Source organism: Equus przewalskii, chromosome 1, assembly GCF_037783145.1.
Source record: "Equus przewalskii isolate Varuska chromosome 1, EquPr2, whole genome shotgun sequence".
Classification (NCBI taxonomy): Eukaryota; Metazoa; Chordata; class Mammalia; order Perissodactyla; family Equidae; genus Equus; species Equus przewalskii.
In genome coordinates this window covers 31,753,015-31,779,486 of record NC_091831.1, presented here as the reverse complement: position 1 = coordinate 31,779,486, position 26,472 = coordinate 31,753,015, and the positions used below count along the sequence as shown (strand labels likewise).

General features: G+C 50.2%; 2 protein-coding genes and 1 long non-coding RNA gene across 12 annotated transcripts in view; 1 reads left to right on the top strand and 2 right to left on the bottom strand.

Moving 5' to 3' along the window:
* Positions 1-861, bottom strand: part of MMS19 (MMS19 homolog, cytosolic iron-sulfur assembly component) — a 31,004-nt gene extending 30,143 nt beyond the window's left edge. For 2 of the 5 annotated variants that reach the window (XM_008531841.2, XM_070559847.1), the window contains exon 1: positions 292-593. In XM_008531841.2, coding sequence (XP_008530063.1) covers positions 292-403 — 112 coding nt within the window. In that variant the 5' untranslated portion in view covers positions 404-593. Of the gene's footprint in view, positions 1-291 lie in introns of all 5 variants that reach the window. The other 3 variants (XM_070559858.1, XM_008531839.2, XM_008531840.2) reach the window with 3 other exon arrangements.
* Positions 822-26,472, top strand: part of UBTD1 (ubiquitin domain containing 1) — a 52,583-nt gene continuing 26,932 nt past the window's right edge. The window contains exons 1-2 of one of the 6 annotated variants that reach the window (XM_070560046.1): positions 928-1,335; positions 5,876-5,914. Coding sequence is in view for 1 of the 6 variants with exons in the window: in XM_070560034.1 (XP_070416135.1) it covers positions 1,266-1,335 (70 nt within the window). In the remaining 5 variants the exon portion in view is untranslated. Of the gene's footprint in view, positions 1,336-4,636; positions 4,771-5,875; positions 5,915-26,472 lie in introns of those variants that run through there. The other 5 variants (XM_070560067.1, XM_070560062.1, XM_070560034.1 and 2 more) reach the window with 5 other exon arrangements.
* LOC139073856 (uncharacterized) lies at positions 1,839-3,328 on the bottom strand. Its single transcript, XR_011522944.1, has 2 exons — positions 3,215-3,328; positions 1,839-2,128 (listed from the first exon to the last, which is right to left on the bottom strand). It is a non-coding gene; the product is annotated as an uncharacterized lncRNA (long non-coding RNA).

Genomic DNA, 26,472 nt, shown 5'->3' with positions numbered 1-26,472 from the left:
TCGACCTCGCTGGGCCTCAGTTTCCTCATGTGAAATGGTAATGATACTCCTAACCCGGCCAGCGCAGAGGGTGGCTATCTACGGAGACGAGGGTCGTAAAGGCGCCTTAAGGAAGATGCAAGCGACTCTCAATTTGTTATGGCTCTTAAGCACGCGTTGCTCAGAATCAGCCCCAGACCAATCTCTCAAAGTCACCGCTGTCCCTCACTCCCTTCCCGCCCAGCGCCTGTGCTGAGGCCGCTCCCTCCTGCCCGCCCCCATGCGGAAGCCGCGCGGCGCCGTCTGCCGTACCTGCAGCCACTTGGTCAGCCGGGCCCTCCTGCTGACCCATGACGAAGTCCTGCACGAGGCCCCACAGGGCGCCCGTAGGCGCCACCGCCTCCAGAGCCGCGGCGGCGGCCATGATGCGAACTGTGGGAGGGGGAAGTAGGCGGTGGTGCGGGACGAGCCTCTCGGCGCATGCGCCTCCCGAGCCAATCGCCTGGCGAAGGCTGAGGGGGCGGGGCGCTCCCTGGATCACGTGCCTGCCGGCTCCGGGCCAGGCAATTCCAGGGAGGCATGAGACGGTCCCTCCCCGAGGGGCGGGGCCTGAAGTCGGGGCGGAGGCGCGGGGAGGGAAGGCAGCTGCTGGGCACGCAGCCGGGGGCCATTGAGGGCGAATAATTCCCGGCCCGGCTCCCCGGGAGACGGGCGGCGGGGCGGGCACCTGGCTGGGTGGGGCCGAGGGGCGGTACGCACCCTGGGGGAAGCCAATGAGAAAATCAGGCCCGGCCCGAGGGGCGGTGCCGGCGGTCACATGCGCACCTGGGGCGGGCGGCGGCGGCGGCGGCGGCGGCGCTGGCACCGCGAGCCGGCGTCAGGGAGCGGGGCCGGGCTGGGGCGGGGTTAGGCAGGTGAGTGACAGGCTCCAGGGGGCCGGCCCCAGCTGGGAGCCGCGAGCGAGCCGGGAGTAGCTGCGGCGGTGCCCGCCCCCTCTCTCCGCCCCTCCGGCGGAGCTGGTCTCCGGCCGGGCACCGTCGCGGGCCCCCCTGGCCCGGCCACCTGGGACTGTGCTGCGGAGTCGGCCACCTCCCTGTCTCCTCTCTCCCGCAAAGTTTGTGGCGAAGCCGGGGCCCGGGCAGAGCGCGACCCCGGGGGAGATCGGGGAGCGCCCGATGCCGGGCGGCAGGAGCCGTTGACCCAGGACGCCGCCGTCCGGGGCAGGAGCGCGGAGCAGCCGATCAGCCCGCCGCCTCCGGTGCATGGGGCCCGGCTGAGGAGCCAGCATGGGCAACTGCGTGGGAAGACAGCGCCGGGAGAGGCCGGCCGCTCCGGGACACCCCCGCAAGCGAGCAGGTAACGACTGGGAAGGGAGCAGGGCCACGGGCGCCTCGCCAGTTGTCCCCCTCCTTGCCCAAGCCCTGGGCTCCCGGAGCGACCTCCCACGGCTTCTGGCGCCTGGGTTTCCCCGATGGCTGCTTCCGAGCCAGACGGGGGCCCCCTCCCCAGCCCTGGTGGCCTGGGGAGCCGAGTTGGGGCAACTGCGAGCGCTGACCCGGCTGCGAGCCCAACTCGCTCCAACTGGGAAGCTCCGGGTCGGGGCGGGGGCGGGGGCCAGGAAATGTTTGCAGACCGCAGCGGAGCCGGAGGAGGGCCCGGGGCGGGGGCGCCGCTGGCCTGGCAGCCGGGCTGGGGTCCGACGCCCGCGCGTCGAGGCACGGCGCGGGCGGCCAGGCGTCCCCAGAACTCTGAACGAGCGAGCGAGGCGAGAACAGTCGCTCCTTCCAAAGACTGATTGTGTCATTATCCGGCTGCAGATCGTGTCTGCCGGAATCCGACTTGCAAAAGCAGCGCAGGACTCTGGGAAAGAAATCTTTATTTTTCCCGCAGGCTTTTTAGAGCCTCCTGGCCGTCTAGGAGCGTAGGAAAGAAAGGTGGGGTGTGGGGTGGGAATCGCCCTCGGGTTTGTTGGGATCCTTCCCAGCCTTGGGAATGGGATCTGCTCGCTGGTGATCCGCGAGGGCCGAGCAGCGCTTTCTCACTTTCTTGGTACACTCCTATCCTGGCGCTTTGCCCCGGGAAGAGGTCTGGCCGTCGCTTCCCTGTGTCTTGTAGTCACTTCCTTCTCCGAGGATGTTGCAAGGACCTTCTGAGAATGATAAAATCGTAGACTTTAGAGCTAAAAGGGACCTTCGAAACTTGTCTAGACTCCAGATAGACCTACCTCCTCCTGTCTGTGTAAAAGCCCAGATCCGGAGAGGTTGATCAACTTGCCCAAAGCCACACAGCTAGTTAGTATTAGGCTGGGGCTAGAACGCAGTCTCCCCCCTCCACCCAATTGCCACATATCCCTTTATGTCAGAGGAGCACAGGCATGGTTATTAATGAAGTGGAAATTCTAGTTGGAGTTTCCTGTCTCCTTTGACACCGAAGGTCTGTTGCTTGGGTTGAGGAAACCGGGAAGTAGAATGAGGGGAAACAGGGGGAAGCAGGGAAGGATGTCTGTGTGGTGGACAGGATGGCTTGTGGAAGACACGTGTTTTTCTAGGGGGGACGCGGTAAAAGTTAACATTGAAATCCTCTTGTCTGAAGGCAACCCTGGCTATTCTTCTGACTGAGGAAAGATGATTCTCAAACCCAAGGGCTTTCTTCCTTTCATTCATTCATTCAACAAGTATTTATTATTTATGTGCTCAGTCCACATAATTGATTTTGTAGCATTTTTCACTAACAGCCCTCTCCTATTTGAAATAATCCTTCCTTTCCTTCTTGGCATTAGGCTATCTTGGTTTTTCTCTCATCACTCTTGCCCACCATCACCTCCTAGGTATGGGCACACCAGTGGTTCAGTGTGACATTCCATTTTTTCTCTCATTATACTCCCTCCCAGAGAAATCTTATTCAGTCCCACAACTCTTCGTCTGTTGGGAAGACCCTATGCTGTATCTTCAACTATTGCCTCTCGAACCCCAGACTCGTATCTCTAAATGCTCATTGGACACTCCCATGTGGATATCCTTAGTTTCAACACTTCTAAAATCAGCTCTGCATCTCCCCTCACCCAGCCTCCCTCTACTCTTCCATTTTTGCAGCTGCCCCGCTTTATACTTTGAAGAACTCTCTCTGCCTCCATGTCCTCTGCCTCCCAGCCAGTCAGCCACTGGAACCTGCTGATTCCTCCTTCAGCAGGTTGTACAGACCTGCCCGTTCCCACTCTACTTCATGCCCTTGTCACCTCAAGTTCAGTTCATCTCCCAGGCTGAGGTCAGTTCCCCATGAGAGGCAAGTTCATCTTCAGTCATTCCTCCAATGCCGCTGGTCCCCCCAGAAGATGTTTGTTAAATTAAACTGTTCCAAACTCTAAGTTCTGTGTTCAGAAATCTTTCTGCACGTCCCCACTTCTCCAAGAACTTTAGCTTCCAAGGCTGTTCAAGGCTAGTCTAGTTCGTCCTTTTAAGGCGTGATTTCTTTCTCTTCCCTGACATTAAGGCCACCAGTGTTTGCTTGTGCCTCTTCCCCATTCTTACCAAGAGCCTTTCTTCCCTTCAAGGTCTACCTCAAATCCCCCTATCTTTCTAGAAGCACCTTGCCTGACAGTTCCTCCCCTCCCCCGCAGTAGACGTGATTGCTCCTTCTGAGAACTCCCGTAGACACATTATGCCACTTACTTAACAATTATCTACTCCATATTATTAGTCGTTTCTTTGATGTTTATAGTCTTATATCAGCAACTACATTGCAAGCCTTGAAGACCTGGGTTCTGTCATATCCTTGTGTGTCTGTCTCTATCACTTACTCATATACCCATACACATACATACACATATGCATGCACACCCATACTCAACACTTAGCACAATGACTTGTACAGAGGAAGCACTCAATATTTGTTGACTTTGGAAAGCTACCTTGACTCCATCCTACCATCTAAATTTTTCATGTAAACATTATTGAAGTATATATCTGCTTTTTTGTTTTTTACACCCTAGTGTATCATCTTTTCAGTTCTGTGGGTCCTGCTATGAATAGCTTTATTCATAAAGTCGAAAGCCAAGGGGAACCCTGTAGGATGACAAGGTTGCTGTAAGGGAAGGGATCCTTCTTAACTTCACAGCGTGCACCTGGCATTCCTGTAACATCTGCAGCTTACCCTTTGACAAGGACATAGTTTTATGTTGTAGCATTAATGCCTAAAACTCCCCTGCCTCCCACTGTAACTCTTACCTTTCCTTTGCCACTGGTGTAATGGGAAGAAACCTTCGACAGAGAACTAGAACCTAGGTTCTAGTCCTGGGCCTGTAGCTGGGTGACCCTGGGCAAGTCATCAAACCTCTCTGGATCACACTTTCAATATCTTGTATCCCTTCCAAAGGGAGGGGATTATACAAGATCATTAGAGTTGTTTTTATCATCTTGACAAAGGCAACTGTTCAGAATTGGAAAGTAATTGAGTTGAAATCTTATGCCTTGTTATGTCAGCTGTTGGCCGTAGTTCTGTCTGTCTTCCTAATCACTTGGTGGGTGAAGCAGAGACACAAGGCCCACTTGGACAGGGAGTCCTGCATTAGCTAGAAGAATTAGGTGGTCCTCTCCTCATCAAGTTTTGTGTCACTCTTTTAAAATTTTTTTTGACTGTTACTCTTTCTTTTTTTTTTTGAGGAAGATTAGCCCTGAGCTAACATCTGCTGCCAATTCTCTTTTTGCTGAGGAAGATTGGCCCTGAACTAACATTTGTGCCCATCCTCCTCTATTTTATGTGTGGGACACCTGCCACAGCATGGCTTGATAAACGGTGCGTAGGTCGGCACTCCGAATCCAAACCAGTGAACCCTGGGCTGCTGAAGTGGAGTGCATGAACTTCACCACTGCACCACAGGGCCAGCCCCTGACTGTTACTCTTAATGTGTCCCCAGTAGGTCTATGTTCTCCCCTTCAGGTGCTAGGTGGTCCTTGCATGCTTCAGAGAATACTTGGTGATTTACTTCTTTGGGGGGCTCCCTCCACCCTATACATATACCATGCGTGGGTCAATATCTCTGCCCACGAAGTGGTTGAGGCAGCCCCTCCCCCAGCCACCCCAGGGAGAAATGGAGGTGGAAGGACAGGCAAGTCTCTTGCCCAGCTCCACCCTTTGAGAATGTGGCAGGGCTGAAACCCAAATATCTAACTCTGTTGTGTGCCAAGCATATCCACTTACATTCTGGAATCTCAAGCTCGGGGTGGACAGACCCAGGGCCCTGTTTTGGGCTGGTTGGGCTTGGCACTGTGGTTGCAAGAGAGTCTGCTTCTCGTTGTGTGGGTTGCTGTGGCTATTCTTGAGGGAGTCATTGGGTAACTTCTCCATTTGCTCAGTAAATATTTACTGAGTGCCAGGTACCTTGCTGGCTGTGAACAGACATGGTCCTTGGCCATATGGAGCTTACAGTTTAGGGGGGGCAGACAATAAACATATAGTCGTACAAATTACATGTGATCATATATGGAAGTCCTGTATGATTATACATACAATTATGTATTATTATATGTGCTGGTGACTCCCACCTCCAGCCTTGAATATTCTGCTGCCTACTCAAACATCCAATGTCTAAGAGGCTTCTCAGTTTAATGTGTCCAAAAGAGAATGAGCCCCCACCCCGACTCCCTGCTCCTCCCCATCCTTCCTATCTCAGTTAATGGTGGCTTAATCCTTCCATTTGCTCAGGCCCCCAGAACTCTAGCCTTATCCTTCACTCCTCCCTTTCTCTCAATCTCACATTCACTTAATTAATAGATCCTCTTGGCTTTGCCTTAAATATATCCCGAACCTGACTCTCACGATCTTCACCGCTTTCACCCTGGTCTAAGCTACCACTGGCCTCTGAACTGACCTTCCTGCTTCCTCCCTTGTCTCCCGACAGACTGTTTTCATCACAGCAGCCAGAGGGATGCTGTAAACTGTAAGTCAGATTTTGTTACTCCTTTGCTCCCCATCTCATTTGAAGTCCTTGTGTTGGCCTACAAGACATGATATGATTTTCACCAGCTTACCTTCCTTAAGCCATCTCTTGCTCCCTTCACCTCCTCTTCCACCCCTGATACTGGAATGGGTCCCTCCCCCTCCTCCTCCAGGTCTCCTCAAATGCTCCTCCTCCGTCAAGCGCTCCCAGGCCAACTTTTTAAAATCGATCCCCTTCCTTCCACTACCTGCCCTCAGCATTATCCTCCACCCTACCCTACTTTCTTTTTCTCCATGGCACTTCCCATCATCTGACATTGGCTGTCTCCCCTACTGTGTGTGGTCAGAGATTTTTATTTGTTTGCTCCTTGGTACCTAGAACAGTGCCTGGCATGGAGGAAGTGCCCACTACTTGTTGGATGAAATTAGTGTGTCTAACAGAATTGATGAGGTCTGTAGAAGAGCAGGAATGAGCAGACCTGACTGCTCTCCTGTCTTAGGTGGGTATTAGGTCAGGCATCCTAATGAAGTGATGTAGGCTGCAACCTCAGAGTGATGTTCTGTTCCTGGGACTGGCTCCTCCTTCACCCCAGGCCTGGGCACTGTCTCGAATACCTGGGATATGATTCTCTGTGGTTTGGGAACCTTTTGCTAGGAGATACTGGCTGAAGCAGGAGGGCAGAGTGACGCCCGCTATTAGGGTCCTAATCAGGGAGAAGCACTTGCTTGTCATTTTATGTGTGCATCTAAGAGCAGACCCCTCTCCCAGACACACACGATATTTGTAGTCATTACCTCCAGGAGCAGGGATGGGGTCTAACAGACTGTGAGGCAGGAAGACAGGTGATGTGGATTCCAGGCCTCTCTACCCATTGACTTGCTGGAGAATTTTTAGAATCATAGAATTTTAGAGCTGAAAAGGAACTTAAAGATTTCTTTAACCTCTTTTTTCTTTTCCAGCTATTAAAAAGAGAATAAAGGTATATCTATTCCCTGCGGAGTTCAGAGAAATATGGTGCAACCTATATAAAAACTGCATGGGCTCCTTTAAGTTTTGAGTGTGCTCAGGTCAGGATATGGTAGGGAAATGGTCAAGGTCAAGCGTTTTCAAAAGGGAGGGCGTCTAGTCTCTTTCCCACTTTCTTGAGTGGTGATCTTGGGCGGGTCATTTGTTTTGTGCTCAGTTGATTGTCTATTAAAAAAGAAAAGATAATATTTCCAGTCTACTTTAGAGAGATGTTAAGGGGATACTATGTTAACACTGTTTTTCAAATTACTTTCATGTCTGCATGGTCTGCTCCAATATGAGGTCCTAACCCAAAGTCTCGTCTGGCATTGATGGGAATAAGGCCTGGGTTTCTGCTCCTTTCTTGTTTGTGTGTGTGTGTGTGTGACGTTGGACAAGCCTCTTGTTCTCTCCGAGCCTCAGTTTCCCCATTTGTACAATGGACTGCTACCCTGCCCATCTCCCACAGAGGGTGTAAGAATCAAGTGAGATCCTGGATGAAAAGAGACTTTGTGAACTTATAAAGTTTCTATTATTCAAAGCTACAGGATTTTTACACACAAAACCATAGCCAGTGATTTTCCCCACCAGATCATTGAAGCTTACTCTTTTTTAAAGAGCAAAACTATAAAAGAAATGTTTCAAAACTATTTTTGGATGGGAATCTTTCTGAAACTGATGATATGCTTCCAAGCAAAGTATACTGAGCATGAATAACCTCTCTTTGCAACTCAGGGGTGTTGAATTTGTACCTGTATGTACAAAGCACCTGCCTGGTGGAGGTGGGCACCACAAAAGCTTCTTTCTCTCAGAAGCCTTTATCTCTGAAAGAGGAGAGTGGGGGACAGGGGTGGACTGGTCCCGGGCAGAGGGAAGTTGCTGGAAGAGAGAGCCCTTTCCGAAATGGCCTGTCTCAACGTCCTGAGCAGCAGCACTGGTGAGGGGAGGCTCTTGAATCGTGTTTGGGGCTCTGAGTGGGAAGAGAGAAGCATGCCTCATCAGTTACTGTGCTTGTGACAGTGTGAGGCCTCTGGGCTTCTGAGACTGTAGGGCAGTGGGCCCCAAACCAAATCATTCCTGTCGGGGTTCATGTTTCCACTTATAATTGTTGCTCTGTCTTCCTGGTAGTCAGTGGTCACTTCTCTCTGCTCCTTTGAAAAAACTGTGGTTGAATATGCATAACATAAAATTTACCATTTTAATCACTTTTTATGTGTACAGTTCATTAGCATTCAGTACATTCACATTGTTGTGTAACCATCACCACCATCCATTCCTACAACATTTTCACCTTCCCCAGCTGAAGCTCTGTGTCCATTAAACACAAGCTCCCCATCCCTCCCTCCCCTCAGTCCCTGACAGCCGCCATTTCTGTCTTCATGAGTTTGATACTCTGGGTCCTTCGTACAAGTGGTATCATGCAATATTTGTCCTTTTGTGTCAGGCTCATTTCACTTAGCATAATATCTTCGAGGTTCATCCGTGTTGCAGCATGTCAGAATTTTCTTCCTTTTTAAGGCTAAATAATATTCCATTGTATGTCAGTACCACGTTTTACTTGTCCATTCATCTGTCAAGGACATTTGGGTTCCTTCCACCTTGGGGACAAGATCTCCCTACTTTCTGAGCCCACAAGGAAGGGGGACTGACTCAGTGTGCAACCACCCCTCTGACCATCGCTAGCCCCTCAACTCCCCTCCGTATTGCTCTTGGAAAGGGGAACTTGTTGGGAGAAGGGCTGGAGCACCCTCTGCAGGGTATGGGCTGGGGGAGGTGGGGGGGGGGGTGGAGGTGGCTCCTCATTTGTACCCGTTTCCTCTAGGAGACTGGTGCCAGAGCCCAAGCCTAGCTAGCCAGCCAGTCATCGAGCAGCCTTGATCTTAGAGGTGAGCCAGTGGACTTGGAGTTTTGTTATTTTTAGGGGCTCAAAGAGATGCAGTAGCAGCAGCTCACCTTTGCTGGGTGTTTACCATGTGCCTGGAGCATCAGGTGCAGCATCTCAGTTAATCCTCACAACCTCCCTATTGGTGGATACTATTATCACCTTTTTACAGATGAAGAAATTGAGCCTTAGAAAGGTAATGTCTGCAGCCTGAGGCCACACGGCTTGTAAACAGCAGAGCCAGGACTGGAACCCAAGTGGTCTGATCTCAAAGCCCGAGCTTTTGGCTGCTGTACAGCTTATTTTTGCTGGAATGGGAGAAAGAGGACATGTGTTTTTTGTTTTTTAGATAAGAATTTATTGGGTACCTTCAGGCACCATGCTAGGTCCGTTCAGACAATCATCTCGTTTGACTCTCCCCATTTTGCGTATGGGAACATATCCATTTTACATCTGGGAAAGCCAATGGTCAGGAAAGTGAAGTGAGAGCTGGTGGTCATGATGCTGAGAAGAGGCACAGCTGAAACTCAGCTTAAGTACTTTGACTCGAATTCCAGTGCTTGGAGCTCATTCCATTGTGCTGTGAGCTGCCTCCCTTAAGGCCCATGAAAAGAATCTGGGAGGTCAGCTGTGAAGTCTGCAGAGCTCCAAGGACTGTAACCTCCACACCCAGGAGCCACAAGTGCTTGGCCCATAGTAGGTGCTCAGAGAATGTGTGCTGAGTGTTGCTTGAGGCTGAGTGTGCTGGCAGCAGTGGAATCTCAGCCAAGATTGTGTTCCTAAAGAGAATCACAAGTAGAATGCAAATGGTGTTGTTTCCTCTTTCTCCTCCCAGAACGAACCTCTACTTTCCAACTCCCAGAAGACAGGGACTTGAAGCAAAGAGCGCCTCAGCTCTGCAGACTTTGAATTATTCCCAAATTCCCAAGGGAAAAGAGGCAGCAGAGAGTCACATTAGCAAAGTGCTTGCGGGATCCGATGTCCTTCTTTGTAATTAATAAGACTAACAATCCCTTGCTTTGCTCAGCATTTTGCAGTTTTCAAAGTGCTTTCTCAAGTATTGTATATCGTTTGATCCCCACAACCATCCTGTTAGGTAGGCCGGGTAGGAATCATTTTTCCCATTTTATGGATGAGGATACTGAGATTTACTGAGGATGTTAAGCTGCCCGAGATTGTTGACAAATAAGTGGCAGAGAGGCAGAAGCCATGGGAGGCAGTCGCTCCAGTGCTTTGTCACCGGTGAGAAAGCCTTGGGCAGAGCCTCAGTTTACACATCTGTAAAATGGGGATAAGAGTGCCACCACTTACGGTTGTTGTTGTTAGTGCCATTGAGTTGATTCTGACTCCTAGTGACCAGGGCAGAACCCTGCCCATCTTTTTGTGCCATCCCCTCAACTTCTGGTGCCATGTCAGACCATGCTGTGTTCCAGCAACACACAGCTGCCAGAGTGTATCAACCAACAGATGGGTCTCAACCAACAGATGGGTCATGTGGTTCCCTGACTGGGAAACGAATCAGAGCCATGGCAGTGAGAACACCGAATCTTTTTTTTTTTTTTTTTGAGGAAGATTAGCCCTGAGCTAACCTCTGCTGCTAATCCTCCTCTTTTTGCTGAGGAAAACTGTCTCTGAGCTAACATCCATGCCCATCTTCCTCTACTTTATATGTGGGACACCTACCACAGCATGGCTTGCCAAGCAGTGCCATGTCCACACCCGGGATCTGAACCGGCGAACCCCGGGCCGCCGAAGTGGAACGTGCAAACTTAACTGCTACGCTACTGGGCCGGCCCCACAGAACACTGAATCTTAACCACTGGACCACCAGGGCTGGTTCCACTTAGGGCAGTCAGGGATTAAATGTGATGTGTGTGAAGTGATCAGCACAGTGCCCACACACAGCTTAACAATGATGACAGTGGGTTGTTAATGACAATAGCCAAGGCCAAGTTCATTGTTCCTTTGGGGCCTTGTATTCTGCTGGCTCTTGTTCAGCCCAGAGTGTTGGGAGCAGCAGAGTGTGGCCTCTCCTTCTCCACCTGGGGAATCTGACTTTGGCCACCCTCTGGCCCTTCCCCTGAAGTCAGAGTGTGTCGAAAAGCCTGGCTGTGAATTTCTTTTGATTTGCAAAATCCAAGGTCTTTCAAAGACCTCACAAGTCCCTGGCGTCTGTGCATTGGAAAGTGTAGGTTAATTCTGGGAAAAGGAGGAAATAAAACAATGTTTGTGTTCTACTTGTGTTTTATAAGATAGTTTTCTTTTGGGAGCAAGTAATTGTGACAGTTATGACAAGTATTTTATTCATTTAGCATCCATTTGCATTTGATTAACCCAGCTCCTCTACCTCATTAGCTATGTAACCTTGGGCAACTTGTTTCGGATTTTTGGGCCTCACTTTCCTCATCTGTAAGATGGAGATAACAGTACCTACTCCATAGGGTTGTTGTGAGGAGTAAATGAATTAATGCACGTAAAGTCTTTAGACGTGGGACATATTAAAATACTCAATAAATGGTAATTATTTTTTTTAACTATTGCTGTCCTTGTCACGGTATTTAAGCCAGCTGTCCCCAGCCTTCCTCCTCCTCCCAAGTTGAGATGCATGGCTGATGAAGTTTATATACAAAACCTAACTTCCTCCATGTACTCTGGTTATCTACCATTCTTGTAATTCCAGTCATTCATCTAGGAAAGTAAATCAGAAACAAGTTGCGCAAAAGTGATACTATGATAGAGAGAGAGCCTTGAATCCAGCTTCATTTTTTTTTATTAAGGTTATGAAAGTTAACATTCTTGTGAAATTACAGTTGTACATCATTATCAGTCATGTTGTAGGTACACCACTTCACCCCTAGTGCCCTCCCCCCACCCCCCTTTCCCCTGGCAACCACCGATCAGTTCTCTTTGTCCATATGTTAACTACCACCTATGAGTGGAGTCATACAGAGTTCGTCTTTCTCTGTCTGGCTTATTTCACTCAACATAATACCCTCAAGCTCTATCCATGTTGTTGTGAATGGGACGACTTTGTCCTTTTTTATGGCTGAGTAGTATTCCATTGTATATATATATACCACATCTTCTTTATCCACTCATCAGTTGCTGGGCACTTAGGTTGGTTCCATGACTTGGCTATTGTGAATAATGCTGTGATGAACATAGGGGTGCATGGAACTTTTGGAATTGCTGATTTCAGGTTCTTAGGATAGATACCCAGTAGTGGGATGGCTGGGTCATAAGGTATTTCTGTTCTTAACTTTTTGAGGAATCTCCATACTGTTTTCCATAGTGGCTGCACCAGTTTGCATTCCCACCAACAGTGTATGAGGGTTCCCTTTTCTCCACAGCCTCTCCAACATTTGTCACTCTTGGTTTTGGATATTTTTGCCATTCTAACAGGTGTAATGTGATATCTTAGTGTAGTTTTGATTTGCATTTCCCTGATGATTAGTGATGATGAGCATCTTTTCATGTGTCTATTGGCCATCCGTAGATCTTCTTTGGAGAAATGTCTGTTCATGTCCCCTGCCCATTTTGTAATTGGGTTGCTTGATTTTTTATTGTTGAGTTGTGTGAGTTCTTTGTATATTATGGAGATTAACCCTTTGTCGGATAAATAACTGGTGAATATTTTTTCCCAATTAGTGGGCTGTTTTTTGTTTCAATCCTGTTTTCCCTTGCCTTGAAAAAGTTCTTTTGTCTGATGAAGTCCCATTTGTTATTCTTTCTATTGTTTCCCTCATGTGAGGGGTTATGGTGTCCGAAAAGATTCTTTTGAAGCTGATGTCAAAGAGTGTACTGCCGATATTCTCTTCTAGAAGACTTATTGTTTCAGGCCTAATCTTTAGGTCTTTGATCCATTTTGAGTTTATTTTAATAAATGGTGAAAAAGAATGGTTGATTTTCATTCTTTTACATGTGGCTGTCCAGTTTTCCCAGCACCATTTGTTGAAGAGACTTTCTTTCCTCCATTGTAGGCCCTCAGCTCCTTTGTCAAAGATTAGCTGTCCATAGATGTGTGGTTTTATTTCTGGGCTTTCAATTCTGTTCCATTGATCTGTGCACCTGTTTTTGTACCAGTACCATGCTGTTTTGATTACTGTAGCTTTGTAGTATGTTTTGAAGTCAGGGATTATGATGCCTCCAGCTTTGTTCTTCTTTCTCAGGATTGCTTTAGCAATTCGGGGTCTTTTGTTGCCCCATATGAATTTTAGGATTCTTTGTTCAATTTCTGTAAAGAATGACATTGGAATTCTGATTGGGATAGCGTGGCATCTGTAGATTGCTTTAGGTAGTATGGACATTTTAACTATGTTTATTCTTCCAATCCATGTGCATGGAATGTCTTTCCATCTCTTTATGTCTTCGTCGATTTCTTTCAAGAAGGTCTTGTAGTTTTCGTTGTATAGATCTTTCACTTCCTTGGTTAAATTTATCCCAAGGTATTTTATTCTTTTTGTTGTGATCGTGAATGGGATTGAGTTCTTGAGATCTTTTTCTGTTAGTTCATTGTTAGCATATAGAAAATGCTACTGATTTATGTATGTTGGTTTTATACCCTGCAACTTTGCTGTAGTTGTTGATTGTTTCTAATAGTTTTTCTGTGGATTGTTTGGGGTTTTCTATATATAAGATCATGTCATCTGCAAACAGCGAGAGTTTTACTTCTTCGTTGCCTATTTTGATTCCTTTTATTTCTTTTTCCTGCGAATTGCTCAAATCCAGCTTCATTTTTAAAAATGTGAATCATTCACAAAAACTTGAGAACTTCAACTCCTGTGAGTAACAAATCTCTTGCAACACCCCCACACTCTTGCCAATCCCAGCAACAGCTAGTGGCTACTTTTCTGGGCTGTCTCTGTACAGATCAAACAGTTCTTGCCAGGTCGGTCAAGGCTCAGGAGTGCCCTCGGTTTGTGTGGCCCATCTCCAGCATGGCAGGACATCTCTGCGTCCGCTGGGGCTTCCCTCCGGGAGCCTTGCACATCCCTCTGATAGACTTTGTCACCTGCAAATACCTCCTCTGTGAACGTCCAAGAAACTGGTGATAAACATCCACAGCAGAGCCACTTTTCCAAGCCTGATCTACAGCCCCCTGCAACTGGATTTAAAAACAGTTGTTTTGTAATTATTTTGCACTGCTAATGATCCAGCACCGACAGTGTGGCAGGGCCTGTGGTAGGTATTTTATACAAATCTCATCTAATCCTCCTGATAATTCACTGAGGGTGAGATTGTCCTCATTTTAGGGGAGAAGCTCAGTGATATTAACTATCAGGGGCGGGATCCCACAGTGAGAAATGGAAGATCTTGGATTCCAGACTGCTGTTTTTGATTCTCAGCGCTGGGTTCCTTCCTTGCAATACCTACCTCACTGTCAGTTCCAACTAAGGGCTCACTGGGCCCTAAACAGGTGTAGCTGGTTTACTCACGTCGTTGCCATCTATACTAGCAAATAGTCTACTTCTGCCAGTTCTCGCACTACACATCTTGAAAGTGCCAGCAAGTGCACTTGGTGACAACCTTCATGGGTTTGTCCCTCCTTCCGCCTCTCCCCACCCGCCACGCTGTGTCTGGGAAACAGACCACGCTGTCCTCTGTAATATGGGATGTCGCGCAGGGCATTGATTTTTTACTTAGCAAGTGCGCTCTGTTCCCCCAAAATAGATTGTCACATGGCATGAGCATTTCATTTCCCGAGTCCTCACAGCAGCTCCAGGCATCATCGTCTCTGAAATCAGTACCATTTATTAATCTTATTCCACATGCGTTAGGCACCCTACTAGGTGTTTGACATCACCATGTTCAATTTTCTCATCAGCCCTGTGGGGTAGGCATAATTACCTTCACTTTACAGACGAGGAAACCGAGGCTCAGGGAGCTTAAGATGCTTGTCCATGAAAGTGGAGGATGTGCTGTGTGAATCCTGGTGGTTGAACCCTGAGGGCCTGTACCTTAACCACTATGGGAAACTGCCTCTAAGTAGTCACTGCCTCTGCCTTCTCCCAGGCACATCATGAAGCATCAGTTCCTTTCCTCAAGGAGCTCACGATGTGATGGCCTGAATAATACTGGAGCTTCTGTGATTCTTTTTTACTTTGTCCAAACCTGTTTCCCTCGGGCACACCCCGGTGGGCACATCCATGACATGCAGTGCCCAGGGTCCAGGGTGAGCAGTCCTCAGGGATCTGGCCACACTTTGCATGCAGTGTTTATGCCCAGGCTGCCTTCTCTGCTTGCTCTTGGCCTTTCTTCCCTCTCTGCTCTCCCATCAGGTTCACAGAACCCAGAGCTCATTTGGGCCTGGCCGAGTGTAATACTCTTGTTTGTGGCCTGGTCCAGGACTGGCTGCTGAGGAGAAGGGGGACCTTATTTGGCTGGGAACTTACTGCTACTGTGGCTTTTTATAAGCCCCCAAATGAAATATTAAAAACCTCCACATGCTGCGTGCACAGTTATTTGGGCCCTCTCCCTAGGGAACAGGACGGGCTAGTCTTTGGAGTCAATAGGCAGAAGGAAACTACACTGGGCCCTTTAATCTGCAGCCGACCCCTCCTGTTTGAAGCTGAGCCCAGCTCTGTCCTCCTGTGACACGTGTCCCATGGAAGATTCAGGGCCTAGATGTCTGGTCCATTGTTGACTGTCAAGCACTTTTCCTGCAGCCCTGGGCAGAGGTGCTCAGCCTGCTCCTTTTGACAGCATCATTCCTGGGGCATTTGTCAATGCCGGGGGACCTGGCCCAGAAGACGTGTCCAAGGAGAGACTGCAGCCTATGGGCCCTGGTCTTCATGTGTCTGGCCCACCACCCGGTGCTCGTTTGGGTGTGGATGAGGACGCCTACTGTAGGTTGAGTCTGGAGCCTCAGTTTTAGAGGTGGAAAGATCCCTTTTGCAAAAGCCGTGAGTTTGGCAGGCTTGCTCAGAGCCCGTCCTTACCTTTTAGGGGAAGGGAATTGACATTAATAAGGAATTCAGCTGGAGGAACTGGTTCAGAGAGGTCAAACCACTGGTCTGTCATCTGCCCTGGGCAGTATAGGAAGAGCTGGTGTCAGACCCCCAAAATCTGACTCTATTTCCTGTACCCTTTTGCTACATGCTGCCTCATTCCTGCAAACATGTGTGCACACATTGTACATGTACATCTCATCATCCATGACGGTTTACCGGCTGTCTAGGGGAGGCAGCAAGGATGAATAAAGGTGTGATACCATCTCAAGCAAGAGAATGTATAGACAAGTGCTAAGTCATGTAGTGTAGACAAGTAGAGACCAAGGCAATGTGTACACACTTTAGAAATTCTAGAGTTGAGGGTAGGTATTAAGGGTAAGTGAGGGGAGGTCAGAGGGTAAGCTTGGAAAGAAGCAAGTAATATGATTTTCTTTATTGTAAAAGTAATATGCATTTATGTAAAAAATATGAACAATACCAGAAAGCACAAAGCAGAAAATCTTTGTACTCCCACCACCCAGAGAGAGTCCCCATTCCCGTTTGGTGTTTGTCCTTCTAGACTTTCATTTTTTTTTTCCTTCTAGGCATAGAATCAAATCAGCTATGTACACCAAGGTTAGGGAAGGTATCGAATAGCAAACAGGGGTGGTTAGGTCAAAGGGATCCCCTGCTGGTTCTTGCACGTGGGGTGCAAATGAATGAAGTGGTTTGGGAAGAGGCACCCAACATTTGTGAGTGGGCACGACTGGAGCCTGTGACCAAGCAGTGGCTCCAAAAGCCCAGACTTGAGACTCAGATTTCCTCACCCATGTGCAAGTCTCAGGTTTACTCCTCTGCTGCTGCCCTGGGGGTCAAGGGAAAGAATTTCTCCTGAGTTGTCTCAAAAGCCTGCTTCCACCCCCCCCCACCCCCCACCTCCCCCCCCCCACACATCCTGCAGACTCGTTTCTTTCCCAGTTACTGCCTGGTTCCTTTAGCAAAATTCTCCTCCTCTGGAGTTCGGGACACATAGCCAGTTTTGCCACACCACAAAGCTTTGCCGCTGCGTGAGGTCATTTCAGGGGAGAAACTATATATAGCGGAGGACTAGCATCAGGACAGCTCCATATTGTTCGGGCCACTTAGCATCGCCCTTCTGCTGATGCAGCCACGGTCACCTCGGACTCTGCACCCATCCGGTGGGCACTACGTTGTGTCTTCCTGCACTCTGTGCATCCCCCATCCAGTGCTCACTACACAGGACCGGGGTTCTGGCCCTGCCCAGGCCCAGGGAGCCTTTAGAGGAGCTGCCTCTGGGGAGAGGCAGCAGGGAGAGTTCACTTCCAGCTCTGCCACTTGGTACCTGTGCAGCCTTACGCCTGTGAATGTCTGGTTCCTCATCTGAATGAAGGAATTGGTCTGGAACAGGTGTTTTGTATATTTTTTTTAAGCCACTGGAACCTTTCAGTTGCAAGTTTACTAGGTCATTTGATATATCAACCAAATGGCTGCTTGCTGGTTGATGCCACGGAGACCAGGGCCCCAGGCAGTTCCACTGAAATATTGTGGTCCTGCAGAGCACACAGTTGAAAACCACTAGGCAAGACGACCCTCCGAGGTTTCCTCTAGCCTTGGGATTCAGGTCTGGCCGCGTGATGGTCTCTGGCGTAGATGACCCATCTGCAGGGGTACAGGCTTTGTGATCTCTCAGAGACTTTGATGGTCATCTTGGGTGGACTGGGGATGTGGTGTAGGGACATAACTCCTGGGGCAGAGTTTTTGTAGTGCAGGCAAAGAGGGGTAGCACAGAGTTTGCAGATTCTATCTGACTTGCTGGCCGGTACTGGCATGGGCTGTTTTCTCTGGCCTGCTCCCACCTGTCTTTCCTTCTAGTGCTGGTTTGTCCCAAAGAAGAGATGAAAATGAGGATATAATGCATTTCAGGCAAGGAAAGTGCATTTAATTTAAGTTGCCTGGGGCTGAGTGACACATTCTGTATGTGGAGTGTTTGTAGAGCACGGTGGTGCCTTTGGCAGAAATTGGAAAGCCAGGATCTGGGGCCAGTTTTCCTTCATTCAGCAAGTTTGCTTACTGAGCACCTGCCTTGTATTCCTGGAGAAGCGTAAGGGAAATCCCAGCTGTGTTAGGACCCCTTGATTGCAAGTAACAGAAACCAACGGAAGCAGCTTAAGCAAAAAAGGTGATTTGTTACAGGGCTTCAGGGGGTGCTCAGGACCCCACGGCAGGACTGCTGCTGGGCTTTAAGCAAAGACTGGAAAAGCTTTGTTAGATTCTCCCTGTCTCTTTCCTCTGCAGCCTGGCTTCCTCCCTCCGTAGCCCACATAGTCCCAAGTGTTCCTGCTACAGTTCCAGCCACACTCAGAGGGACTCAGATCTCCCAGACCAAAGGCCAGATTCCCAGGGGAGTGAGTCCGCTTGGGCCATGTCACTACCCTTGGTCCACTCAGCCCCAGCTCGGGAATGGGGTCACATGCAACAAAACAGGCCTGACGGGGGCCACTCCTGACTCCTTCTGGATTGGGAGCAGCTGCAGAAGAGGGGAATTTGTGAACTGCACCGACAGCCCCAAACCTGTCTGCTCCTCCAGCCGTTAATGAGGAACTCTAGCCCTGGAGGAAGCCAGGCGTATGTGGGGCACAGTTTACTAGGCATGCAAAGAGACGAGAAGTGACCCTCGGCAGAGCCTGCTTGTTGTCGAGTACACGGTTCCTTCAACTGGAGCTGGCAGATGGAGGGGATGGGGCTCCCCAAGCTGTGCCGACAGTGTTCCACACAGAGAGCAAGGTCCCTCCAGATTAGCTCAGGGAAAGAGGGTTTGTTGGCAAGATTACGGCAAGGCAGCCTGGCCTTGTGGGAGCTGGGGCTGGAGAGCAGTCAGGAATGGAGGCGGCTCTGTCTTTTGGGGGCTGGTGGCCTCTCTGCTTTCATCTGAGCATCTGCTCTTGGCTTCCTTCTGTGTGGACTCAGCCTTTTCCTGTTACTCATCAGCTTGTTCCATGGCTGAGCGCATCAATGCCGAGTTCTAGCATCCAGTGGATTGGCTTCCCTGGGTCGCGGGACGACTCAGGTACAGGCAGCAGGTTGGGGGGCCTAATCCCGCAGGATGCGAGGCTGCCCCTTTCAGGGCTTGGGGCAGGGCAGGCATTAAGAAACAGTCTCCTCACATCTCCTGTAGTCTGGAGATGCTTGTGGACGCAGGAGAGTGAGCCCTGAAGGACGGAATAGAGGCAGGGACTCGGGAAGGGGACCAGCCTGAGCTAAAGCAAGGGTGCAGGGAGGGGCCGGGGACAGGTGTGTTGGGAAGGGCCTGGCAACTCTGGGGACGTGGGGAAGGGGAGCTCTTTGAAGGAGAGAGAGCCTTACAGAGCAGTGGGTCTGCTGGGAGGGGGCAGAGGGAGGTAAGGCCTGAAAGACACCTTGAATGCCGAGCTGTGGGGCAGAAGTGCGGAGGTGTTGGAGAGCCACTAGGAACGTGTGATCAGGGGTCTTCCGGGGACTTGAGAGGGTACTTCTGAACTCAGCATGAAGAGGATGGCTAGGAAAGGGATGGAGCAGCACAGAAGACGGGGGGCCAGCTAGGATGCTGGCAGTGCTCAGGCAGGAGGGGAAAGGGTCTGCTCTTATGTGTTGGGAGTGGAAGTGTGAGGGGTGTGGGAGCCCCTTTGAAGAAAGAGTCTGCAGGATTGGGTGATGGGTTGGCCGTAGCAGAACGAGGGTCAGAGATGTGGCAGGCGGGGGGTAGGTGTGTTGGGAAGGGCCTGGCAACTCTGGGACGTGTGGAAGGGAAGCTCTTTGAAGGAGAGAGAGCCTTGCGGAGCAGTAGGTCTGCTGGAGTGCTTGTTGTTTTAGGGTGAGAGAACTGAGTGTCTTTAAAGCAGAAGGGGAAGTCTCAGGGTAAAGGAGGAGACTTCTGGAGAATGGGTCTTGCACCCGCCAGCTCTGCTTCTCAGGAACTGTGATCTGGCCCAGGTCACCTCAGCTTCCTCATCTTCAGAATGGGAACAATATCTGCCCATCCTCTTGTAGAGATGCAGGGCAGGTCAAAGGTTACGTGCATGACAGTGCTGTGTACACAGGAAAGGCCCATGCAGGTGCCGGCAGCCTGGTTACTGTTGCTGTTTGGGTGACGGCCTGCACCATGACCCCTCCGCAGCCTTCCTTCCTGGACCTGTGACGATGTGACCTGACGCTCCCCTGCAGCCACCCCAGACTCCCGGGCCATGACATTGCTGCTGACTCCATTTCCTGGGGTGACGTCGAGAACAGCGCCTGTCTGGAACTGGAGCCTGGGGTTACTTGAATGACCAGTTAGGTCCAGGGTTAGTTCACCTTCACCGACTTCCAACCTTCCCCTGACGGGTGCCGTTTGTGTGCAGAGCCCAGCTGGCAGGCCTGTGGCAGGAGGGAGATGGCTGAGCTGTGCCTCCAAGAGAAAGAAAGAGGCAGTTGGGGAGGGGGCGGCTGTGGGCAGGCTTACCCCATGTACATTTTAGAGTGGAACTGGAAGGGGATTTGTCCCCGCTTGGGCCTCCTTGGCCTGTTCCCCACAGAGAAAACCATGGAGCACTTGCTTCAAAGTTCCCAGGAAAAGGGGAAATGATAAAACCTGCATCCTGTTTTGTCGCCAGCCTAGAAAGGACCCAGATGGGGACAGTAGATGGTGCCAGTGACGGGAATACTGGTGAAATCCTGGGGCCTCCGGAGTCGGGGAACAGAGAGGGCTTGAGAAGGGGGCACAGGGTCAACCAGGGGGAGAGCTGTGGCCCTCCTTCCGTTCTGTCCCAACCTTTCTCTACCCAGTAGCGCCCAGCAGCCTGGTTCTTTCTCCCCAGCTTCCCTTCCCTCAGGATGAGGCCCAGCTTTCCCCTGCTACCCACATCCTGCTCTTCCTGGCTTCCTTCTGGCTTACCTGCAGCTTCCTCTCCATGGGAAGGCCAGCTTCCTGTGTCCACCCATCTTTGGTTTGGGTCTTTCCCCCGAGCTTTCTCTTCCCCACCTCTGCAGCCCCTACGGCTATTTCCACCCCTTTCTCTCCAGCAGAGCCTCTGCCAGAGTCGCCTGCTCCCTCCACCCCAGGCCAGACTTCGTATTCTCCTGCCAGCTCCTTTCCAAACTCGGGCCCCTTGGAGTATTACTTTTCCTAAAACCCAGCAGCTGTGCATTTTGCTAGCCTGCCCAGCTGTTCTTGTCCTTGGCCACAGAGGTCATGTCATTTGTGACAATAAATAGGAAATGAGAATGAGAGGGTTGCCAGGTGCCTCTAGGCTGCCCTTCCAGCTGCCTGCATTTCTACTGGGAAAACAATAATTGTAACAAAAATAATAAAGCTAACACTTATACATACTTCCTGTGTGCACTTATTTTTCACATGCTGTGCTAAACGTTTTACATGTGTTATCTCATTTAATCTTCATAATAACCCAGTGAGGCAAGTTGTATTGTCATCCTCTCACAGTTGAGGGAAACTGAGGCTCAGACAGGTTATATAATTGTATCCAACTTTATCAGTGAGCAAGTGGCAGAACAAGACTAGAACTTGTGTGGGTCCGCCTCCCATGCCCATCTCCTAACCGTGGCAATGTATCTGCCCCAGCCCTGAGGGGGAGAGTTGCTGTGGGCCAGGCTTCCCCACAGCCCACTTAACTTGAAGTTCTCCTTTCCCTTAATTGCCTATTATTGCAACTAGTAACCAGCCCAGATAAGGAACGCTTGCAGGGTTGTTCTCAGAGCTGTGCTTTGTTTCCCTTTCTTTGTATCCCAAACAACGAAAAGACCTTAGGATGGTAGAGGTCATAGTATTTCGCTTTGCTGTGTCCTGGTGTCCCATTTTACAGCTAGGAAAATGTCCTCCTAGTGTTAAGAACTTAATTTGACATTATCCTGACAAAGGATCTTCAGAACTGGAAATACTGGCCTCATCTCTTGACTTTCTATCTGGTCCTCTTCCCTCTTGGGTCACGTTGCGGTTCTCTTCTGAGAGTGCTTGAAACATGCCCCAAAGCTTGCCTCTTGCACACATTCTGTATTGACTTAGAACAGTTCTACTCTTGGCTCTAGGCCCTTTGTGTTCTCTCCTTGTCTATGAGTTGTAGTTGTCAATGGGAGAGAGAGAGAGAAAAAGAATCAAAATCTCTAGGGATTGGAGCATATAGGAAATTTGAAAAAGCGTATTTAGTATCATAATCACATTTTAGGTTTGGAAAAGTATATTGTTTTCAAAATGTAAACTATTGAAGGTAGAATTTGACAAAAATCCTGCTTGATATTACAGTAATTCTTCAGTGGGGCATCACACAGTTTTGGGTGGGAGTGTATATGTGAAATCTGTATTTATCAAAAGGAAGTGTGTGCTTAAAAAGACTGGGAAGCACGGTCTTCCAAAAGGAGACTGTAGTAACCTGTCAGTCTGTGTCCTGCAGCCCTGCCGGTATTTACTGGAGGTCTCTGGGGATGGTATACACTATGTGGGGGCAACCTCCTTGCCTTGCTCAGTTGGGCCAAGCCCTCTTGGGGCTCTGGGTGGCCTGCCCACTGGCTTTGCCACTCACTTCCTGTGGTATGCCAGATGGAGGTGACATCTAGTGTAGAACTCCAGTCCTGGAGAGTTCAAGGCTAATCTGAAGCATATACCTCCATAAAGCTCAGATGTGCATTGAGTTTCTGCATGCCAGGCCCCATGCTTGGCCCTGGGTATGCATCTGAACAAAACAGATATGGCCCTGCCCTCATGGAACCCACAGAGTAGGGAGAAACAGATCATGCTCAAATAATCAAAATGTGGCACATGCTATGAAGGAGAAAAGAGGGTATTGGGAGAGGATTATGGGGTAGGGGGAATGAATTACTTTGGGGTGGAGGACCAGGAACACTTCCCTGAAAAAGATACCTAAGCTGACACCTGAAGGCCGAGATTGAGATAGCCATGTTTGTCTCATGTGGTCCCAGCCCTAGCCAGGGATACTTATTGGCCCATGTGACACCTTTAGGTGAGTTATAAAAAGATGCCTGCTCTGGGCAGAGACAGCCCTGCCAGGGCCCATTGCTGGTGAGTGAACAGGAGCTAAGTTTCAACCTCCGCTGGCCCCTGGTCCTGACACTCATGTGCTGGGCATCACCCAAGGGGAGAGCCCTTACCCAGGCTAGGCAGAAGGAACTGCATGAGTGAAGACCTGTGGACAGCAAAGAGCTTGATGCCTTCCAAGAAGGGAAAGAAGCCATTGGAAGAAGCAAGTAGCCACCTTAGGTTTTCTCCCCTTGGTAGGGAGGTATTTTCCCTTTTGAGGAGACAGGAAAGGGAGGCCATGTGGGTCTGAAATACTGTCTGGAGCTACTAGGCTGGCCAGCAGGTATTTACAATCTGGCTTCGAGGGGGCTGTAGTCGGTGAACATCTGCTCTGATCTTCTTCCCACTGCAGATGTCCCTTCCACAATGTCCTAGGAAGAGGGAAGGACCATTAGGAAGGAGTTCTGAGGAAGCTGGGACAGAGACCAAGGCCCAGGGCCTGCCCGCTTCCATTCCGCTTCCCCAAGACAAGTGCCTACTTTGTGTCAAATTCTGTGCTAATCTTGTTCGTTTGGAATATCATGGACCTTTAACCTTTTTCTTTTTTTTCTCACCTGAGACACACAACCTTCCATTCCACAGGTCGGCATCATGGACTCAAGTGCAAGTGATGGCTCGTAAAGAGAGCTCTCTGGGTGGAGAGCTCAGCTTGCCTTGGGGAAGGTAGCAGGGCATACTTGAGGAAGTGGCGTTTGAGTTCAGTCCTAGGTGCTTGGACGCACATGGATCATTAATTTATGGAGTAGACTAAACTCCGAGCTCTTGGAGGGAGGGGTCGGATCTCGTTGAGCAGTGAATCTCCAGGGCTTGGCATGATGCCTGGCTCATCGCAGGTGCTCCCTACCATTTGGAGATTGAATAGTCCCCTCCAGCTTCTCTCCAGGAAGGCTGTCTGAATTCTAACCCAGGTTTTCTGTCCCCTTGGCCGAGGCCTGCCATTGTGTCACAGCTGCCTAGTGACAGAGCAACTAAGGGATGTTTGGGGAACTTGAAATCATGTCTTGAGGAACTAGGACTGCTTAGCAGAACATGGGACACAGGGAGATCAGGAAGGTGGTCTCTAAATGCTCAAAGAACTGTTGTCGTGATAGTGTGACCGTTTACTGAGTGCTTCCTGTGTGCCAGGTGCTGTGCTAGGGGCGTCACTGCCACGATCCGGTTTAATCCTCACAGTAATCCAAACAGGAGGATATTATTATCTCTATTTTATCAGGGAGGAAACTGGGGCTTAGACAACCTGCCCGAGATCGTCTAGCTGGGGTTTGGAGTGGGTCTCTCTGACTCCCAGACTTGTAATTGCTGAGAGATTTTAACCACCACCCAGTGCTGCCTAGAGATGTTGTCACGTGGTTTCAGAAGATAGAGCTGGCACTCATGGGTAGAAGTTTCGGGAAGATAGTTTTCTGTTCCCCATAGAGCAATTTCTCTTCCTAAAGGAGAACAGTCTGAAATTAGAACGGGCTGCCTTCTGAGAGCCCAGCTTCCACTGTGGGGCCTCCCAGAACCTCCTGGCTCCAAAGGGATCTGGTTCTACAAAAGGTGGAGTTCTCCTGCCCTAGCCTGGTAGGGGCTTTTTCTAAATTGAGCTGTGTGGGCCCCTCTCAGCCAGGCTACAAGCAACAGTATCCAGACTTCCTGGGTCATCCCAGCCTGGGTCTCTGTGTTCTGTTCCCTTGTTCTCCCTGAAGCTGCAGTTACGGGGCTGGGTCCAGGTTTCTGCCAGCAGGAGCTGGGTAGCAGCGTGTGCCTGGCCCCCTTTGGAATAGGCCATACAACTACCTGGTCAGACCTCTGGACCCTGGTGTGGAGGCTGGCACTTGGGTGGGCTTCAGGGGAGGGCAGACTGGGGTGAGCCCACCTATTCTGGGCTCCTTGGGGCTACAGGTGCTTGCACTGTTGCATTGATTGCCTTTTGACTTTTGCTTTGCCTCACAGACTTCCTGTGGCCACGTGGCTGGCTCCAGGGTGCAGAGGGGTGTGGTGTGGTTCTAGAGCCCCTGCCACAACGTCGAGTGAGTTGACATAGGCGGGAGCCCTTTAAAACCACAGAAGGCTGCAGGAGCAGGTGACAAATGGTTGGGGTTGAGCCCTGTAAGACATAGATCAGGTCACCTCTTCAACTCCAGAGCATTATGCCCAGATAGCAGAGTTGGAAAAGCCCTAAAGGTGATGGTGTCCAGTTACCTACCCCGTGTGGAGTTGCTCCACTTGGCACCCCTGCCAGGCGGTCAGCCCGGGCTTTCTTTTGAGTGACGCTGACTTTTGATGGCTCTGATGAGGAGAAGGGTCCTCCTCTCATTGGCCTGGCCCTCCGCAGAGCCTGTTCCTGTGTGCTGCCTTGTTGCCGCTCACTGTGGCCTTGTGAGAAGGGGTCTGCACTCTGAGGTTGGGCGAGCCCCAGTGGGGGCCTCTTCTGTGTCTCCCACTCGCCAGTTCTGCATGAACAGACCTGCTACCCTTTGGTGAAGTTTTCCTGTTTCTGTTCGTGGGATTTGAGTCAAGGGTGAGCATTGGTGACCTGTCTGTCTTACAGTGTGGTAAGGGTCAAAGAGAGCGTGTGGGCCTTGCCCAGATTATCCCAAATGTGTGGTCAGGCAAGAAACAGAACCTCAGAGATGCTCAGTCTGTCCTTCGCTGCTCCGTCTGTCCTTCGCTACTCAGGCGCAGTCTGCCTCCTTCCTGACCTCCAGCATGTTTTATGGGCAAGATTCTGAAAGTCCTTTCCAAACAGCAAGGTCAGAGCTTTTGGCTTCCTTCCTCTTTAGAATGTACCTGGTTGGTGAGCCAAGGGCGGGGATGGACACGTAGGAGCCATATGGTACCAGGAACAGGCCATAGCAGCCAGGGAGAGGGCTCTGGAGGGGGGTCGGGGGTGATGGCTGAGAGCCTCGGAGAAGGGCCACCACTGCAGGGGACTGGGGTCATCCTGGTGACTCCCTCCCGTTTCTCCTTTAGAGGCCTTTCACCTCCCTGCCTCTTTCTTTTTCTGCTTTTCTCCTTATTCTCTTCTTGTGAGGCACCTCTGGGCTGTTCTGCCTTCCAGCTCTTTAGCATCTTCTCCTCTGCCCACCTGGAGATTCACAGATCTGAAGATTTAGCATCCTTGACACATTATATTTCTTTATAACATCTTTTCCTTCAGGTCTCTGCGGCCATACCTGCCACTTTAGAGCAACTCCTGTCTGCACCTGAGAGCTTCAACATCAGAACCTAAACCAGACACTTGACACCTGCCTGCCAGCCTGCCCAGAGCATTTAATTGGCTCTTGCAGGTGACATTGTACTCCACAGGGACATTTCACGACAGCGCCTTAATCCTGAAGGACTGGTCCAGTGGTAGGAATTGTATATATCATGGCAGGCCAACAAGAAGGACATTTGGGGGCAATAGAAGGAAATTAGAAATTTGTGGAGTACCTTCCAGGAGCCAGGAACATACCGCGGTTTCTCCTTACAGCAGCCCTGTGAGGTAGCATCGTCATCTGTTTTACAGATTTAAGAACTCAAGCTTGCTTAGGGTGACAAGGCCAGCTAATGGGTAGGGTCAGAATGTGAGTCCTTTTCTTCTTGGCTCCAGAGACCACTCTCCTTCCCCTGGCCTGTGCTGCCTCTCTGCAGGGCCTCTGTCTTCACCGTTTCCTCACCAACGCCAAGCTGG